The 19,990-nt window shown below is 48.2% G+C and overlaps 1 protein-coding gene across 1 annotated transcript in view; it reads right to left on the bottom strand.

The window, feature by feature from the left end:
- Positions 1 to 19,990, bottom strand: part of RPRD2 (regulation of nuclear pre-mRNA domain containing 2) — a 101,633-nt gene that overhangs the window by 35,748 nt on the left and 45,895 nt on the right. Inside the window, exons 3-5 of the mRNA XM_063947155.1 lie at positions 6,831 to 6,931; positions 5,751 to 5,822; positions 5,386 to 5,441 (exon numbers count right to left, since the gene is read on the bottom strand). Coding sequence (XP_063803225.1) covers positions 5,386 to 5,441; positions 5,751 to 5,822; positions 6,831 to 6,931 — 229 coding nt within the window. The remainder of the gene's footprint in view (positions 1 to 5,385; positions 5,442 to 5,750; positions 5,823 to 6,830; positions 6,932 to 19,990) is intronic.

The following is a 19,990-nucleotide window of genomic DNA, read 5'->3' as shown; positions in this document are numbered from 1 at the left end:
TTTCCCTCTCTAAAGGGGAAGCTGGCAGGGCCGATTTGAGGTAACGGTGAGGGGGCAACTCTTCGAATTCCAGCTTGTATCCCTGAGACACAATCTCTATTGCCCAGGGATCCAACTGAGAGTGCACCCACTTGTGGCTGAAATTTCGGAGACGCGCCCCCACCGGACCTAGCTCCGCCTGTGGAGCCCCAGCGTCATGCGGTGGATTTAGTGGAAGCAGGGGAGGACTTCTGTTCCTGGGAACTAGCTGCGTTGTGCAGCTTCCTTCCTCTGCCCCTGCCTCTGGCAAGAAAGGACGCACCTCTGACTTTCTTGCCTTTTTGTGATCGAAAGGACTGCATTTGGTAATACGGTGCTTTCTTAGGTTGTGAGGAAACATATGGCAAAAAATTTGACTTTCCAGCAGTAGCTGTGGAGACCAGGTCCGAGAGACCCTCCCCAAACAATTCCTCACCCTTGTAAGGTAAAACCTCCATGTGCCTTTTCGAGTCGGCATCACCTGTCCATTGCCGAGTCCACAGGACCCTTCTGGCAGAAATCGACATCTCTTTGAGCATCTCTCATATATAGGACAGCATCTTTTATATGCCCCAGGGTCATTAATATAGTATCCTTGTCTAAGGTATCAAGTTCCTCAGATAAGGTATCCGTCCATGCTGCTACAGCACTACACACCCAGGCCGACGCAATTGCCGGCCTTAGTAAGGTACCTGAATGTGTGTAAATGGACTTCAGGGTACCCTCTTGCTTTCTATCCGCGGCGTCTTTTAGGGTGGCCGTATCCTGTGACGGCAGGGCTACCCTCTTTGATAAGCGTGTTAAAGCTTTGTCCACCCTAGGGGAGGATTCCCAGCGTAACCTGTCCGTTGGCGGGAAAGGATACACCATAAGCATCCGTTTAGAAATCTGCAGTTTTTTATCTGGAGATTCCCAAGCCTTTTCACATAACTCATTTAGCTCGTGTGAAGGGGGAAAGGTCACCACCTGCCTTTTTTCCCTATACATATGAACCCTCTTGTCAGGGACTGGGGTTTCCTCAGTGATGTGCAATACATCCTTAATTGCTATAATCATAACACGGATGGATTTACCCAATTTAGGCTGTAACTTTGCATCATCGTAATCGACACTGGAGTCAGAATCCATGTCGGTATCAGTGTCAACAATTTGGGATAGTGGGCGCTTCTGAGACCCTGACGGCCTCTGCGACATAGGATCAGGCACGGGTTGAGACCCTGACTGTCCTAAGGCTTCAGCTTTATCTAACCTTTTATGCAAGGAATTAACATTATCATTTAAAACCTTCCACATATCCATCCAATCAGGTGTCGGCGCCGTCGGCGGAGACACCACATTCATTTGCTCCCGCTCCGTTTCCACATAGCCTTCCTCGTCAAACATGTTGACACAAGCGTACCGACACACCACACACACAGGGGATGCTCTTTTTGAAGACCGTTCCCCCACAAGGCCCTTTGGGGAGACAGAGAGAGAGTATGCCAGCACACACCCCAGCGCTATATATACCCAGGAATCACACAGTAACTTACTGTTAACCCAGTAGCAGCTGTAATAATTATGTGCCTAATTACGTGCCCCCCCTCTCTTTTTTACCCTCTTCTACCGTGGATCTGCAGGGGAGAGCCTGGGGAGCTTCCTCTCAGCGGAGCTGTGGAGACAAAATGGCGCTGGTGAGTGCTGAGGAAGAAGCCCCGCCCCCTCAGCGGCGGGCTTCTGTCCTGCGTTTCTGTACAATATTATGATGGTGGCTCATACATATATACAGTGCCCAACTGTATATATGTCAAACTTTTGCCAAGAGGTCCCAATTGCTGCCCAGGGCGCCCCCCTCCCCTGCGCCCTGCACCCTTACAGTGACCGGAGTATGTGGGTGTAGTGTGGGAGCAATGGCGCACAGCTGTAGTGCTGTGCGCTACCTCAGTGAAGACTGGAGTCTTCTGCCGCCGATTTCGAAGTCTTCTTGCTTCTTTCACCCGGCATCTGTCTTCCGGCTCTGCGAGGGGGACGGCGGCGCGTCAAACCTAACAAAATACTTTTACAGCAAGCTCAGGAGAGCTCACTGAACAGCACCCAGCTCGTACGGGCACAGATTCAAACTGAGGTCTGGAGGAGGGACATAGAGGGAGGAGCAAGAGCACACCAGAATCTAAATTCTTTCTTAAAGTGCCCATGTCTCCTGCGGAGCCCGTCTATTCCCCATGGTCTTACGGAGTCCCCAGCATCCACTAGGACGTTAGAGAAACAGGTATACTTTTACATGAAACTGCAAGAAAGTGAAGTCAAAGTAAAAGCGAATCATTACACCTAGCGCAAGCAGTCCAGTAAGTAACACCATTGCTAGATTTACTTTACATCCCTTTTCCCTCAATCCATTTACAGACACTGGACAACGGGGGTATCAAGACTTTGACGCCTCAACACACTCAGGTGTTTTGTGCTCTTCCCTGCAAGGAAATGAATTCTATTTCTAACCATGCCAGAGAATAGACAACTAGAGAAACAGTGGGTGGGCGTCCACCACAGAGAACACAGGATTCCAACAGCCACTAAGGCAGTGGCTCCCAAACTCAGCCCTCAAGGCATCCTGACGGTCCACATTTTAAGGATATCCATGCTTGAGCATAGATAACTTAATTAGTACCTCATTATTTCTAATTAACCCAATTAAGTCATCTGTGCTCAAGCATGAATATCCTTAAAATCTGGAGCGTCAGGGTGCCTTGAGGACAAAGTTCAGGAATCACTACACTAAGCTGGACCATGGGGAACTCTCAAAGCTACCCCTTTGCAGCACGTCATCATCTGCCAAAAATAAGTGTCCTTGGATGCAAAACCCATTAAAAAGTATGCAGAGAATATGCTGCCGGCTGATGGTGCATCCACATTCTAAGGACAGGGTTCCAGCACCAATATACACAGAATAGATCCACAAGGCTACGGTCAGTCCAATCTGTTTTTGTAAACAGGGGACCAGAAGATAGAAAGGGTCCCTAAAACTCCTGTCCTTATGACATACATCTTCCATGTCGTAATGACAGCCAATGAGTGACGAGATCCCTCTTCCGCCATACACCGAGTCTAAGGGGAATATTCAATTAACTGCACGGACTGTCGGGTGTAAAAGTATCAACACGGGGTGGAGAAGAGGTAGTTGGGGGGGGGAAGTTGGGGGGCGCGTCGATTGGCCCAGATAAGCTGGCACGTGCTGCGGCTTTACAGGCATTTGTTTCACCTTTGTTTCATCTGTTTTTCCCCGAAAACAGACCCGTTTTCACCCGAAAATGGGTCCGTTTCTACCAAAAACACAAGTTTCACTGAACCTGCATGTTTTTGGGTAATAAAAAGAGATGATTATTCTGGGTGAAAAATTATTATTATGTTGGAGCGTCTCTAACGTACGTATAAAACGCTTTTTACAAGGATAGCTCAAAAAACCAAAAAATAGCTAGACTATAAAAATTTGCCTGAGCCAGGAGGCGGGGATATACGGACGGGACCGCTGCATGCCGGGAGGCCGAAAGTTTTGATCGTTTGGTACCAATCCACTGTTACTACATCATATCCTAAAGTTATCCTGTGGATAACCTGTGGACCCTGCCGTAGAAATTCTATTTATCAGTATTTTGGAATATTTATATTTTTATTACCAGTTATTTATATAGCGCAAACCTATTCCGCAGCATTTTACAAATATTATTGGCTATTCACATCAGTCTCTGGCCCAGTAGAGCTTACAATCTATATTCCCTACTACATGTACACACATTCACGCAAGGGTAAATTTTATCATGGAGGAAACCGGAGAACCCCGGAGGAAAAAGTTACACAAGCACGGGTAGAAACATACTAACGCCATATGGTTAGGGACATGGTGGGAATGAAACCCATGACCTCAGTGCTGTGCGGCAGTAATGCTAACCGTTACACCATCCGTGCTGCCAAATATTTGCGTACCACAGTGAGATCATAATGAGATGGGAACAAAGTTTAAACACGGAATGCATTTGTGTCTCATATACACCTTATACACACAGGCTGAAGGGCATTTCCTACAGTATTTGTAATAATCTTGAGCATTACACAAACCTTATGTACATTGAACAGTCAGAAAGCAAAGCTGTTCCACATATCCATCGTACTTAAAAATCCGTATTTTGGCATTTTGTATATGGGACTCATCCTGTATCACAATTGTGTTGTGAGTTTTACATTACAAAATAAAAAAACAAACACCCTACAGTAAACTATTAATCCAGCACCTAAGATAAGTGTTTTTCATGGGGGTGCAAAGCATGGGTCACTGAAGTGGGAGGAGGCCAAAACACACTGGGGCCAATTCAGTGGTGGCGCGTGCCACTTGCCGGCTGTCTATAATAATGGGCGTATATTGGAGCTATTCAGCGGTTTCTCTGACAGACAACCATTAGCTGCAGCGCACACATTTTTTTCAAGCAAGCCTCTGGAGGTGTGAGAAAAAAAAGGAGTTAAAAAGTCCACAGTTCGGGGCTCGTTGAAACAATTTAAACTAGTCTAACCATTTTGTATGGCTTAAACCTAGAGCTATCAGGCACCTTAACTGGTAATGGGGTTCTGATCAGAGCAACAATTTAATAATAATGCAGCAATTCAACTATGCAGTCGCAGTGTGTCAGTGCTTTGAGAAATGATATGCATATATAAGTGACATACAGTAAGCAGATTTATTAGACGGAGTTTACAAGGGACTTAAGTAACCCTAGGGTCTAGCTGTTACCATCTGATCGCCTTGTTGTAGATGAAGCTAACCTACCCCCAGTCTTACTTACAACAATTGAATAGCTCCAATAGACGCCCATTGCTAAAGACGCCAAGCAGGGGGTGAAGAACAATTGAGTCGGCCCCATTGACCATTGAAAAAGTGCTAAAGGAAGCCCTATACCTCATGGTCCCAAGATCTGAAGGGTGCATTGTAGCAGAAATAGGTGCATGACATCCTAGTCATACAAGTTGCAAAACAACATTTACTTTTTTACTTTCTTCAATGAACAGTACAAGTCAGCTTAAAATAAACAGCATTTTAGCTGTAAAGAGGAAATGGGTTGTTTTGTGAATGCGCACTCACACAGAGCTATGATCTCCACAAGCAACTTTATCTGCCGATTGTGTCTTCCAGGAATCTTACTTTAGCACTGGAATCCACTTGTATACTGTATACCACTTTATCAGCTATTGCTTCTTGTCTTAGTAGGTCAGAGGCGGCCTCAAATTCCGGCCCATGTTAGATCATTATTACTCTACAGCAACTTCATCAGGTACATCCCAAAAACTGCCTAAAGAAGATTCAAGCCTACTTTTACTCAGACAGCCTCTTAATATGGATCTCACCCTGAATTCAGCCACAATCTTCGATTTTAAGGCAGCCTTCGGATTTACTGGAGGAGCTGTAACAAAAAAATGACGAGGATTAATTCCACGTAAGAAAACTTCCGAACCATTTCGTGAGCAGGATGTGCATGTAGCATATCGGTACGTCTAGTCATGCATTATATACGTATACCGTTGTCTTGTTCCCAGTGACCACCCAGCGTTACCAAGTAGAACCCATAGGGTGATTCCTAGCATTTGCTGTGCTGACCTAAGCGCTGGAACACATCAGCACAAAGTGTCACTCTGTGCAAGGAAGTGACTGATGCCGCTGAAGCAGACAGTGGGATTATATACAGATTTACCATCACACCGCAGCGACATACCTTCTGGCGGCTTCTCAGCCGGCTTAGGGCGGGAACTCTTACTCCTCTCCCGTTTACTCCAGCCTCCTCCATCTATGGAAAGTCAGTAACATGTGAGATCATAATATGCCAATTACAAGGGATTTATAACATTCTAATCTTCCATTAACCATAAAGCATTATTTTAGAAAAGCTATCTTGAACAAACTACTTTCAGCTACAGACATTGTACCCCAAACACAGATCGGACGAAGAACACGCTGCAACACTGGGGGTCATTCAGAGTTGATCGAACGTAGCAACTTTTTGCTACCTGTGCGATCAACTAGACGCCGCCTATGGGGGAGTGGATTTTTGCATAGCAAGGCTGCGATCGCTTGTGCAGCAGTGCTATGCAAAAAAAGTTTTGTGCAGAAGTAGAATAGGGTTAGAGTTACTCACCCTGTGCCATCACTTCAGCATTGCAGGTCCCGGAATTGTCAGACATCCGCCCTCCAAACGCCTTAACACACCTGCGTTCGGATCTCCACGCCCCAAAAACGGTGAGTTGACGCCCGGATCTGCCTTCCTCCTGTCAATATTCTTGCGGTCGCAGCTGCGACCGCTTTCTTCTTTAGAGGGGTCGCTGCCTGGCGACGGCTGACACGCCTGCGCAATGAAGCCGCAACGCACGTGCCGTTCAGACCCGATCGCACGGCTGCGAAGAAGCTCAGCGTGCAATCGGGTCGGTATGACCCCCACTATCCCTACAAACCAAGTGCACTCCTCCCAGGGAATTCAGAATTTTCCTGCATTTAATGCTCCCCTTTCATCCGCTGTTAGTAGGGGGGCTGACCCCAAATAATGACCCCTTTCATTTCTGTAATGTGAACACTTTGAGGCAGCATCCCTAGTTCCTATGATCACGCATTATCTCCTCATCTGTACATCTGGTTACAAAATAATAAATAATATTTATAAATGTGAGACTGGTTCCCCATAGACACTGGCCTGGACTTATCACACATAACAATTTTCACTGAAAGCCACATAACCACCCAACACCACAACATTGAGAAGGTCACAGTAATTAAAGCGCTGCCAGGTAATAGTAAAACTCACTTAGCGCAGTCCTGAAAGCTGCGATTGTGTCCTCGTGGTACACGTTCCGGTCTTCCCAGATTTTGAAGACTCTCTCGACAGATTTGGAAACGGATTGGTCCCTTTGGGGAAAAACAGGATTCCATTTATAATGAGGAGCAGTAGGGTTTTGTGCAAACACATTCACATTACAATGCTTTGACGTCACATCCTGAAACGCCCGTTATGGCGATCTAAGAACGACATGGTGGATCACACAAGGGTTCATGGTTTAAAGAGTAAAGCAATAATAGTGCGGACTTCCCAGTAACCATGGGCCTGAGTCACACGCACTCTGCCAAGCGGAGAGATTTGCAACTGCGCATACGCAATATTTTTTAGAAACCCCCACACTGCATACGTTACAATAAAATGTAGGCACAAAGGAGCTTCTGCAATTAAGTGATGGGTGTACAGCGTGCACAGATGCTAACAGTGGGTGTCAGTCCTTGCACAGTCGGCTGCACGGATGTGCACAAGAGGAAGTTTATAGGCCACCTGCATAAACTGGCAGACGGGCGATGTGTGCGCCTTTGTGTGGGACTCAGAATCCGCCCCTTGCGCACAAGGGAATGCAATACAGGCACAGTACAGGCCATAAAATAGAAAAAACAATTCCTCCTATGGCGCTGCCCAACGGAGCAGTACTAGATGGTACAAAATAGGTGACCAAACCTATAAAAACGCATACAAAAAAAAATGAATAGCGCCGGGAGCTAATTCCCAGCACTATTCAACTGTCAGCAAAACTGAATTGACCCCACTGAGGATCATCTTAAGTATTGGACAATTTGGTGCACAAGGAGTTCCAGCTGGAAACCCACAGAAAATGTAACATGCACGAATTTCCTATATACAGCTGCGGTTGTTTCGTAGGCTGAACCAATAACACACCTATGCTTTCAGTGTGAGGATTTCAACAGAGTGATAAAGACACCAATCACCACGGCGGTGTCCGCACACTGCCGGCTATTACTGTAAGTAAAAGCTTTGGTGGTTTCCTCTTGTAACTATGGGGTGTGAGGGAAAATTAGGGAGTTAAATTACAACGGATAAAAACTGGGAGCCTCGGCTTTAACGGCCGGGGCTATTCAATTCCAGACCCTTTTTTCACCAAAGTCCCTTGTTAACACCCATTAACTCAATGGGGAGGGGATTCAAATGTTTGAAACGTCGGTTGGGTGTCCGTCTACTAGATAGGAAAAAACAGACACCCAACCGACGTTTCAAACAATTGAATATCCCCCAATGTGTTAACAAGCGTTCAAGGATGTGTGTTAACCGGGTCGCAGCACCCGTTAACCTCCAAGATGAGCTAACTGAATGGGACTGGCACTCAGGGTCGACATCACTTACGTAGACACCAGTTGGTCGACACTAGAAATAGGTAGACTCGGACAATAGGCCGACATGAAAAAGGTCGACATGAGTTTGTGTTTTTTTGGTGTTTTCTTTGTAAAGTGATGGGAAATCCCAATTAGTGCAACATTCCCCTCGCATGGCTCGCTATGCTTCGGGCAAGGTTACCATTCCCAATGCGGGACGCAAAGTATGAAAAAGAATTTTTTTTTTTAAACTCATGTCGACCTTCTCTGTGTCGACTTAAAGTGTGTCGCCCAACTGGTGTCAACCTTAGTGGTGTCGACCTGGAGTCCGGATACCAACTGAACAGCCCCAGGGGATCAATTAGCCCACAGTAAAATCACCACAGCTAACTGAATTCCCCCCTAAGTGAAGATATTGGTCATGAAGCACCCTCATCCACCTGTTTCGAAGGCCCAATACCACAGAGTATGGGGTCATTGGGTCGACAGTAATTAGATCGACAGTCATTGGGTCGACCACTATTGGTCAACATGTATTAGGTCGACAGGGTTGCTAGGTCAACATGGACAAAGGTCAACATGAGGTGTTTTTTTTTTTTGCCGTTTTCTTCGTAGAGTGACAGGGAACCTCAATTAGTGCACAATGTCCGCTCGCCATGCTTCGGGCAAGGTTACCGTTCCCAATTGTAGTCCACGTGGATAATAAAGTATGAAAAAAAATATATATTGTGAAAAACATATCTCGACCTTGTTCCATGTCGACATTGACCATGTCGACCAATAGTGGTCAACCTAAGTGGTGTCGACCTAATGACCGTATCCCTTACCACCATCGCTATGAACTGAAATAACCAACGTAAAATCATGGGAGACTACTTGCACTACATGAAGCAATTAAGGCAAAAAACTATTCATCCTCCATTAACACAATATTGCACTGATGTGCCGCCAGATATCACCGCGACGTCCGACAGAGAACATTACCTTTCATAGGAGATCTTCACATAAGGAGCAAAGTGTTGGTACAGTACAATACAATGCTATTAATGGAGAACAACTATAAACACTGATGATTTGTACCAGAACGGTCTTGTCCAGTGGTTCTCCACTCTAGTCCCAAGTTCCCCCAACAGGACACGTTTGCTGGATTTCTTTAATCATGCACAAGTGAGTAAATCTATTTTGCTGGGTAGGCAATTACCCCCTCTTCCCACGGATAAAAATCCTGCAAATATGGGCTGTTGGAGCCACTTGACGATTAGGGCTGAGAATAACTGGGCTAGTTCACTGAAAACGAGGTTCTGCCCTGTGGGAGTATCTACAAGGACTTGCATGCCTCATCACCATTTAACATGCACACCTAGTAATTATTCCTAGTTATTAGTTCAGTATCACCTCTTCCATTATGCAGAGGGACATCTCTGCTTAGACAAGTCTACAACACTTTATTTTTTATCATTCTTAATTTGACACAGTTACAACATACAATACTACTTGCAACGCAGGTAAACTGATCACACAACAGGACAGCGTATAACAATTAGCTTGTATTTAGAAAAGATCAATACATTTATAAATGCAACTCAACTCTAACAACTGTGGTAGGAGACAAGTGGACTGTGCTATACTGTAATGCCACATACACACGATGCGACAGCCGAGACGGACTATATTGTGTCTGGAGGCAAGAACCTCCGATATAGTCAATATCAACCCGGCCTGCAACCACTATTTATCCTTGCGATCCCGCCAGACCGCGCATCGGCATCGCAAGGTGTTTACACACTGTGCGATATGCACTGTTTTCTGCCAATATGGACTATATAGTCCATATCGGTAGAAATATTGCACCGTGTGTAGGCCTCTTAAGACCCATGAGTACCTTGCGTGGTCAGCACAGGAGAGAATAGTCTAGTCACACAACAGACAAAAATAAATAACATACAAAATGATACAATGTACTTCATGTTGGACAATATAGACCTACACCAGCGGTCGCCAATCTGTCGCTCGTGAGCCGCTTAACCTCTGCTGGCAGCGGCCCAACTTCAGGGGGAGTCTGCAATTGCCTCCCCCCAGCGCCAGTCCGTAGCTTTCTTCCGCCGTCGAGGAGACAGACGCTAGAGGTAATACTTGCCCTCTAGCTGTTGTCAGGCAGCAAAGCGCTTTAACTGCCCAGAATTGCCGTGAGCACTCTGTGCTGGCACTCCCGGCACTTCCATTACACCCCTGGAAATGAGCATTACACCCCTAGCAACAAGCACGAGACCCAGAGCATTACACCACTGGCAACGAGCACGAGACCCAAAGCATTACACCCCTGGCAATGAGCACGAGACCCAAAGTATTACACCCCTTGCAACAAGCATTACACCCTTGGCAACGAGCACGAGACCCAAAGCATTACACGAATAGCAACGAGTAAGAAACCCAAGGGCAGATTTACTGGTGAAGTGATAAAGTGGAAGGTGATAAAGTACCAGCCAATTCGCTCATAACTTCCATGTTACAGGCTGGGTTTAATAAAAAACGAGATTTATCGTAAGAACTTACCATTGTTAAATCTTTCTGCGAGGTACACTGGGCTCCACTAGGATTAACATCGGGGTGTAGAGTAGGATCTTGATTCGAGGCACCAACAGGCTCAAAGCTTTGACCTTCTTCCCAAGATGCATAGCACCACCTCCTATATCACCCCGCCTCCGTGCACAGGAGCTCAGTTTTGTTAACAAGCCCAATGCAGTAGCAGGTAATAGACGACAATCGTTAGTAGCCACATACACCACATACTCACCACATGGAGAGGGTATAATGCCATACCAACCCAAAGAAGCCAAGTGCGTCAGGATGGGTGCCTTGTGGAGCCCAGTGTAACTCGCAGAAAGAGATTTAACAACGGTAAGTTCTTACCATGAATCTCGTTTTCTGCTGCGGGGTACACTGGGTTCCACAAGTATTCACATCGGGGATGTCCTAAAGCAGTTCCTTATGGGAGGGGACGCACTGTAGCGGGCACAAGAACCCGGCGTCCAAAGGAAGCATCCTGGGAGGCGGAAGTATCGAAGGCATAGAACCTTATGAACGTGTTCACTGAGGACCACGTAGCCGCCTTGCATAATTTTTCAAGGGTCACACCACGGCGGCCCGCCCAAGAAGGTCCAACAGACCGAGAAGAATGGGCCTTAAAAGTAGCAGGAGCTGGGCAACCAGCCTGTACATAAGCATGTGCAATCACCATTCTAATCCATCTGGCCATGGTCTGCTTGTGAGCAGGCCAGCCACGTTTGTGAAACCAAACAGTACAAACAGAGAATCAGACTTCCTGACGGAGGCAGTTCTCTTCACATAGATACGAAGAGCACATACCACATCCAAAGACCGTTCTTTGGAAGACAAACCAGGAGAGGCAAAGGCCAGAACCACAATCTCCTGATTAAGGTGGAAAGAAAACACCACCTTAGGTAAATACCCGGGTCGGTGAAAAATCAGATATGGTGATCAACAAGACAAGGCACCCAAATCTGACACCCGTCTAGCAGAGGCAATAGCCATCAGAAACAATACCTTAAGAGAAAGCCACTTAAGGTCTGCAGATTCAAGAGGCTCAAACGGAGACCCTTGCAACACCTCCAGAACCACCGATAAGTCCCAAGGAGCCACCGGCGGGATTTAAGGAGGTTGAATCCACAATACACCCTGAGTGAACGTATGCACATCAGGTAAGGTCGCAATTTTTCTCTGCAACCAAACCGACAAGGCAGAAATATGAACCTTAATGGAGGCCAGACGAAGGCCCAAGTCCAGGCCTTGTTGTAGAAAGGCCAAATGTTTGGCCGTACTAAACTTGTAAGCGTCATGATTGTTAGATGCGCACCAAGCAAAGTAAGAATTCCAGACCCTATGATAAATCCGGTCAGAAGCCGGTTTCCGGGCCTTCAACATGGTTTGAATGACCGCCTCAGAAAATCCCTTGGCCCTTTAGACGGAAGCTCCAAGAGCCACGCCGTCAGAGCCAATCGGGCAAAATCCCAATATACACAGGGGCCCTGAACGAGGAGATCTGGGCCCTGCGGAAGTAGGAGGGGACGTACTATCGAGAGACACTGAAGGACTGAGAACCAATGCCGTCTGGGCCACGCTGGAGCGATCAGAAGTAGGATACCTCCTTCTTGCTTGAACTTCCTTATTACTCTGGGCAGGAATGATATCGGAGGGAACACCTATGGAAGCCGAAAGTTCCATGGAATTGCCAGCGCGTCCACGAACGCTGCTTGAGGATCCCTTGTACTTGCTCCGAAGACCGTAACCTTGTGATTGTGTCGAGATGCCATCAGATCCACATCTGGAAGGCCCCACTTGTCCACGAGGAGATGAAATACTTCTGGATGGATGCTCCACTCTCCAGCATGTAAGTCCTGACGACTGAGAAAGTCTGCTTCCCAGTGTAGGACCCCCGGAATGAACACTGCCGGGTATGGCTGGCAGACGGCGTTCGTCCCACTGAAGAATCCGTGATACTTCCCTCATTGCCATGCGGCTTTGAGTGCCGCCTTGACGATTGCTGTACGCCACTGTGGTGGCGTTGTCCGACTGTACTTGAACAGGTCTGTTCTGTGTTAAATGCTGGGCCAAGTTCAAACATTCCAGAATGTTTATCGGGAGGAGAGATTGCTCCTTGGTCCACCGACCCTGAAGGGAGTGTTGCTCCAACACCGCGCCCCAACCCCTCAGACTGACATCCGTCGTCAGAAGGACCCAGTTGGAGATCCAGAAGGGACGACCCCTGCTTAATCGTTGGTCCTGAAGCCACCAGCTCAGTGACAGACAGACCTCCGGAAACAATGAGATCATTTGAGACCTGATCCGGTGAGGCAGGCCGTCCCACTTGGCAAGAATCAGCCTCTGGAGAGGGCAGGAATGGAATTGAGCGTACTCCACCATGTTGAAAGCCGACACCATGAGACCTAGCACTTGCATTGCAGAATGTATCGACACTTGCGGACGAAATAAGAAGCATTGAATCCTGTCCTGAAGCTTCAGGACTTTCTCCTGAGGCAAGAACAACCGCTAGTTGTGAGTGTCCAACAACGACCCCAGGTGCACCATGCTCTGAGCAGGGACCAGGGAGGATTTCTTCCAGTTGATGAGCCACCCGTGGGCTTGCAGAAACTGGATAGTCAAAGCAATGTTCTTCGCATAGTTATGGCCATAAGTAACGGCTTGCCCACCGCGTCCAGGTGACCACATTAGTCGGGCAAGTCCCTAACATTTTGGGGGGTACAAATCTAGGGTGCGGGACCCCCCAAAAACGAAGCAGCTGAGTGACCCCAGGGCAACACAAAAGTGAAAAAAAATAAGAATTTACTTACAGATAATTCTATTTCTCGTAGTCCGTAGTGGATGCTGGGAACTCCGTAAGGACCATGGGGAATAGCGGCTCCGCAGGAGACTGGGCACAAAAGTAAAGCTTTAGGACTACCTGGTGTGCACTGGCTCCTCCCCCTATGACCCTCCTCCAAGCCTCAGTTAGGATACTGTGCCCGGACGAGCGTACACAATAAGGAAGGATTCATGAATCCCGGGTAAGACTCATACCAGCCACACCAATCACACCGTACAACCTGTGATCTGAACCCAGTTAACAGCATGATAACAGAGGAGCCTCTGGAAGATGGCTCACAACAACAATAACCCGATCTAGTTAACAATAACTATGTACAAGTATTGCAGACAATCCGCACTTGGGATGGGCGCCCAGCATCCACTACGGACTACGAGAAATAGAATTATCGGTAAGTAAATTCTTATTTTCTCTGACGTCCTAGTGGATGCTGGGAACTCCGTAAGGACCATGGGGATTATACCAAACCTCCCAAACGGGCGGGAGAGTGCGGATGACTCTGCAGCACCGAATGAGAGAACTCCAGGTCCTCCTCAGCCAGGGTATCAAATTTGTAGAATTTAGCAAACGTGTTTGCCCCTGACCAAGTAGCTGCTCGGCAAACTTGTAAAGCCGAGACCCCTCGGGCAGCCGCCCAAGATGAGCCCACCTTCCTTGTGGAATGGGCTTTTACAGATTTTGGCTGTGGCAGGCCTGCCACAGAATGTGCAAGCTGAATTGTACTACAAATCCAACGAGCAATAGTCTGCTTAGAAGCAGGAGCACCCAGCTTGTTGGGTGCATACAGGATAAACAGCGAGTCAGATTTTCTGACTCCAGCCGTCCTGGAAACATATTTTCAGGGCCCTGACTACGTCCAGCAACTTGGAGTCCTCCAAGTCCCTAGTAGCCGCAGGTACCACAATAGGCTGGTTCAGGTGAAACGCTGAAACCACCTTAGGGAGAAATTGAGGACGAGTCCTCAATTCTGCCCTGTCCGTATGAAAAATCAGGTAAGGGCTTTTATAGGATAAAGCCGCCAATTCTGACACACGCCTGGCCGAAGCCAAGGCCAACAGCATTACCACTTTCCATGTGATATATTTTAAGTCCACAGTGGTGAGTGGTTCAAACCAATGTGATTTTAGGAACCCCAAAACTACATTAAGATCCCAAGGTGCCACTGGAGGCACAAAAGGAGGCTGTATATGCAGTACCCCCTTGACAAACGTCTGAACTTCAGGAACTGAAGCCAGTTCTTTCTGGAAGAAAATCGACAGGGCCGAAATTTGAACCTTAATGGACCCCAATTTTAGGCCCATAGACACTCCTGTTTGCAGGAAATGCAGGAATCGACCCAGTTGAAATTCCTCTGTAGGGGCCTTCGTGGCCTCGCACCACGCAACATATTTACGCCAAATGCGGTGATAATGCTTTGCGGTTACATCCTTCCTGGCTTTGATCAGGGTAGGGATGACTTCATCCGGAATGCCTTTTTCCTTCAGGATCCGGCGTTCAACCGCCATGCCGTCAAACGCAGCCGCGGTAAGTCTTGGAACAGACAGTGTCCTTGCTGGAGCAGGTCCCTTCTCAGAGGTAGAGGCCACGGGTCCTCTGTGAGCATCTCTTGAAGTTCCGGGTACCAAGTCCTTCTTGGCCAATCCGGAGCCACGAGTATAGTTCTTACTCCTCTCCGTCTTATAATTCTCAGTACCTTGGGTATGAGAGGCAGAGGAGGGAACACATACACTGACTGGTACACCCACGGCGTTACCAGAGCGTCCACAGCTATTGCCTGAGGGTCCCTTGACCTGGCGCAATACCTGTCTAGTTTTTTGTTGAGGCGGGACGCCATCATGTCCACCTTTGGTTTTTCCCAACGGTTCACAATCATGTGGAAGACTTCTGGGTGAAGTCCCCACTCTCCCGGGTGGAGGTCGTGCCTGCTGAGGAAGTCTGCTTCCCAGTTGTCCACTCCTGGAATGAACACTGCTGACAGTGCTATCACATGATTTTCCGCCCAGCAAAGAATCCTTGCAGCTTCTGCCATTGCCTTCCTGCTTCTTGTGCCGCCCTGTCTGTTTACGTGGGCGACTGCCGTGATGTTGTCTGACTGGATCAGCACCGGCTGACCTTGAAGCAGCGGTCTTGCTAGGCTTAGAGCATTGTAAATGGCCCTTAGCTCCAGGATATTTATGTGAAGTGATGTCTCCAGGCTTGACCACAAGCCCTGGAAATTCCTTCCCTGTGTGACTGCTCCCCAGCCTCGCAGGCTGGCATCCGTGGTCACCAGGACCCAGTCCTGAATGCCGAATCTGCGGCCCTCTAGAAGATGAGCACTCTGTAACCACCACAGGAGATACACCCTTGTCCTTGGTGACAGGGTTATCCACTGATGCATCTGAAGATGCGATCCGGACCATTTGTCCAGCAGGTCCCACTGGAAAGTTCTTGCGTGGAATCTGCCGAATGGGATTGCTTCGTAGGAAGCCACCATTTTCCCCAGGACCCTTGTGCATTGATGCACTGAGACTTGGCCTGGTTTTAGGAGGTTTCTGACTAGCTCGGATAACTCCCTGGCTTTCTCCTCCGGGAGAAACACCTTTTTCTGGACTGTGTCCAGGATCATCCCTAGGAATAGAAGACGCGTCGTCGGGATCAGCTGCGATTTTGGAATATTGAGAATCCAACCGTGCTGCCGCAACACTACCTGAGATAGTGCGAGATAGTGCTACCCCGACTTCCAACTGTTCCCTGGATCTTGCCCTTATCAGGAGATCGTCCAAGTAAGGGATAACTAAAACTCCCTTCCTTCGAAGGAGTATCATCATTTCGGCCATTACTTTGGTAAAGACCCGGGGTGCCGTGGACAATCCAAACGGCAGCGTCTGAAACTGATAGTGACAGTTCTGTACCACAAACCTGAGGTACCCTTGGTGAGAAGGGTAAATTGGGACATGGAGGTAAGCATCCTTGATGTCCAGAGACACCATATAATCCCCTTCTTCCAGGTTCGCAATCACTGCTCTGAGTGACTCCATCTTGAATTTGAACCTCTGTATGTAAGTGTTCAAGGATTTTAGATTTAAAATAGGTCTCACCGAGCCGTCCGGCTTCGGTACCACAAACAGCGTGGAATAATACCCCTTTCCCTGTTGCAGGAGGGGTACCTTGATTATCACCTGCTGGGAATACAGCTTGTGAATGGCTTCCAATACCGCCTCCCTGTCGGAGGGAGACGTCGGTAAAGCAGACTTCAGGAAACGGCGAAGGGGAGACGTCTCGAATTCCAATTTGTACCCCTGAGATACCACCTGAAGGATCCAGGGGTCCACTTGTGAGTGAGCCCACTGCGCGCTGAAATTCTTGAGACGGGCCCCCACCGTGCCTGAGTCCGCTTGTAAAGCCCCAGCGTCATGCTGAGGACTTGGCAGAGGCGGGAGAGGGCTTCTGTTCCTGGGAACTGGCTGTTTGCTGCAGCCTTTTCCCTCTCCCTCTGCCACGGGGCAGAAATGAGGAGCCTTTTGCTCGCTTGCCCTTATGGGGCCGAAAGGATTGCGCCTGATAATACGGCGTCCTCTTATGTTGAGAGGCTACCTGGGGTAAAAATGAGGATTTTCCAGCAGTTGCCGTGGACACCAGGTCTGATAGACCTACCCCAAATAACTCCTCCCCTTTATAAGGCAATACTTCCATATGCCTTTTGGAATCCGCATCACCTGACCACTGCCGCGTCCATAACCCTCTTCTGGCAGAAATGGACAGCGCACTTACTCTTGATGCCAGTCGGCAGATATCCCTCTGTGCATCACGCATATATAGAAATGCATCTTTTAAATGCTCTATAGTCCGTAATATACTGTCCCTGTCTATGGTATCAATATTGTCCGTCAGGGAATCCGACCAAGCCACCCCAGCACTGCACATCCATGCTGAGGCGATTGCTGGTCGCAGTATAACTCCCGTGTGAGTGTATATACATTTTAGGATATTCTCCTGCTTTCTGTCAGCAGGTTCCTTAAGGGCGGCCGTCTCAGGAGAGGGTAGTGCCACCTGTTTAGACAAGCGTGTGAGCGCTTTATCCACCCTAGGGGGTGTTTCCCAACGTGCAATATCCTCTGGCGGGAAAGGGTTATGATGCCAATAACCTTTTAGGAATTATCAGTTTTTTATCGGGGGAAACCCACGCTTCATCACACACTTCATTTAATTCCTTAGATGCAGGAAAAACTACAGGCAGTTTTTTCTCACCAAACATAATACCCTTTTTAGTGGTACTTGTATTATCAGAAAGATGTAAAATATTTTTCATTGCCTCAATCATGTAACGTGTGGCCCTACTGGAAGTCACATTCGTCTCTTCATCGTCGACACTGGAGTCAGTATCCGTATCGGCGTCTGTGTCTGCCATCTGAGGTAGCGGGCGTTTTAGAGCCCCTGATGGCCTTAGAGACACCTGGACAGGCACAAGCTGAGTAGCCGGCTGCCTCATGTCATCAACAGTCTTTTGTAAAGAGCTGACACTGTCACTTAATTCCTTCCATAAGCCCATCCACTCAGGTGTCGACTCCCTAGGGGGTGACATCTCTATTACAGGCAATTGCTCCGCCTCCACATCATTTTCCTCCTCAAACATGTCGACACAATCGTACCGACACACAGCACACACACAGGGAATGCTCTGATAGAGGACAGGACCCCACTAGCCCTTTGGGGAGACAGAGGGAGAGTATGCCAGCACACACCAGAGCGCTATATATATATATATATATATATAGGGATACCACTATATAATGTGTTTTCCCCTTATAGCTGCTATTATCAAACTGCGCAAATTAGTGCCCCCCCTCTCTTTTTTACCCTTTTCTGTAGTGCAGGACTGCAGGGGAGAGTCAGGGAGACGTCCTTCCAGCGGAGCTGTGAGGGAAAATGGCGCCCGTGTGCTGAGGAGATAGGCTCCGCCCCCTGCTCGGTGGACTTTTCTCCCGCGTTTTGCTATATTCTGGCAGGGGTTAAAATACATCCATATAGCCCTGGGGGTTATATGTGATGTATTTTCGCCAGCCAAGGTGTTTTTATTGCTGCTCAGGGCGCCCCCCCCTAGCGCCCTGCACCCTCAGTGACCGGAGTGTGAAGTGTGCCTGAGGAGCAATGGCGCACAGCTGCAGTGCTGTGCGCTACCTTGTTGAAGACTGATGTCTTCTGCCGCCGATTTTCCGGACCTCTTCTTGCTTCTGGCTCTGTAAGGGGGCCGGCGGCGCGGCTCTGGGACCGGACTCAGAGGCTGGGCCTGTGTTCGGTCCCTCTGGAGCTAATGCTGTCCAGTAGCCTAAGAAGCCCAAGCTGGCTGCAAGCAGGCAGGTTCGCTTCTTCTCCCCTTAGTCCCTCGATGCAGTGAGCCTGTTGCCAGCAGGTCTCACTGAAAACAAGAAACCTAAAACTAACTTTTTCTAAGAAGCTCAGGAGAGCCCCCTAGATTGCACCCTGCTCGGTCGGGCACAAAAATCTAACTGAGGCTTGGAGGAGGGTCATAGGGGGAGGAGCCAGTGCACACCAGGTAGTCCTAAAGCTTTACTTTTGTGCCCAGTCTCCTGCGGAGCCGCTATTCCCCATGGTCCTTACGGAGTTCCCAGCATCCACTAGGACGTCAGAGAAATAAGATTTTACTCACCGGTAAATCTATTTCTCGTAGTCCGTAGTGGATGCTGGAACTCCGTAAGGACCATGGGGAATAGCGGCTCCGCAGGAGACTGGGCACAACTAAAGAAAGCTTTAGGACTACCTGGTGTGCACTGGCTCCTCCCACTATGACCCTCCTCCAGACCTCAGTTAGTATACTGTGCCCGGAAGAGCTGACACAATAAGGAAGGATTTTGAATCCCGGGTAAGACTCATACCAGCCACACCGTATAACTCGTGATACTATACCCAGTTAACAGTATGAAATATAACCGAGCCTCTCAACAGATGGCTCAACAATAACCCTTTAGTTAGGCAATCACTATAAACAAGTATTGCAGACAATCCGCACTTGGGATGGGCGCCCAGCATCCACTACGGACTACGAGAAATAGATTTACCGGTGAGTAAAATCTTGTTTTCTCTGACATCCTAAGTGGATGCTGGGACTCCGTAAGGACCATGGGGATTATACCAAAGCTCTCTAACGGGCGGGAGAGTGCGGATGACTCTGCAGCACCGAATGAGCAAACTCTAGGTCCTCCTCAGCCAGGGTATCAAACTTGTAGACTCTTGCAAAAATGTTTGAACCCGACCAAGTAACAGCTCGGCAAATTTGTAAAGCCGAGACCCCTCGGGCAGCCGCCCAAGAAGAGCCCACTTTCCTCGTGGAATGGGCTTTTACAGATTTAGGGTGCGGCAGCCCAGCCGCAGAATGTGCAAGTTGAATCGTGCTACAGATCCAGCGAGCAATAGTC

The sequence above is a fragment of the Pseudophryne corroboree genome, chromosome 12 (genome assembly GCF_028390025.1).
Source record: "Pseudophryne corroboree isolate aPseCor3 chromosome 12, aPseCor3.hap2, whole genome shotgun sequence".
In the NCBI taxonomy this organism is placed as follows: Eukaryota; Metazoa; Chordata; class Amphibia; order Anura; family Myobatrachidae; genus Pseudophryne; species Pseudophryne corroboree.
Note: the sequence above shows the minus strand (reverse complement) of the source record. Positions and strands in the feature narration are given on the sequence as shown.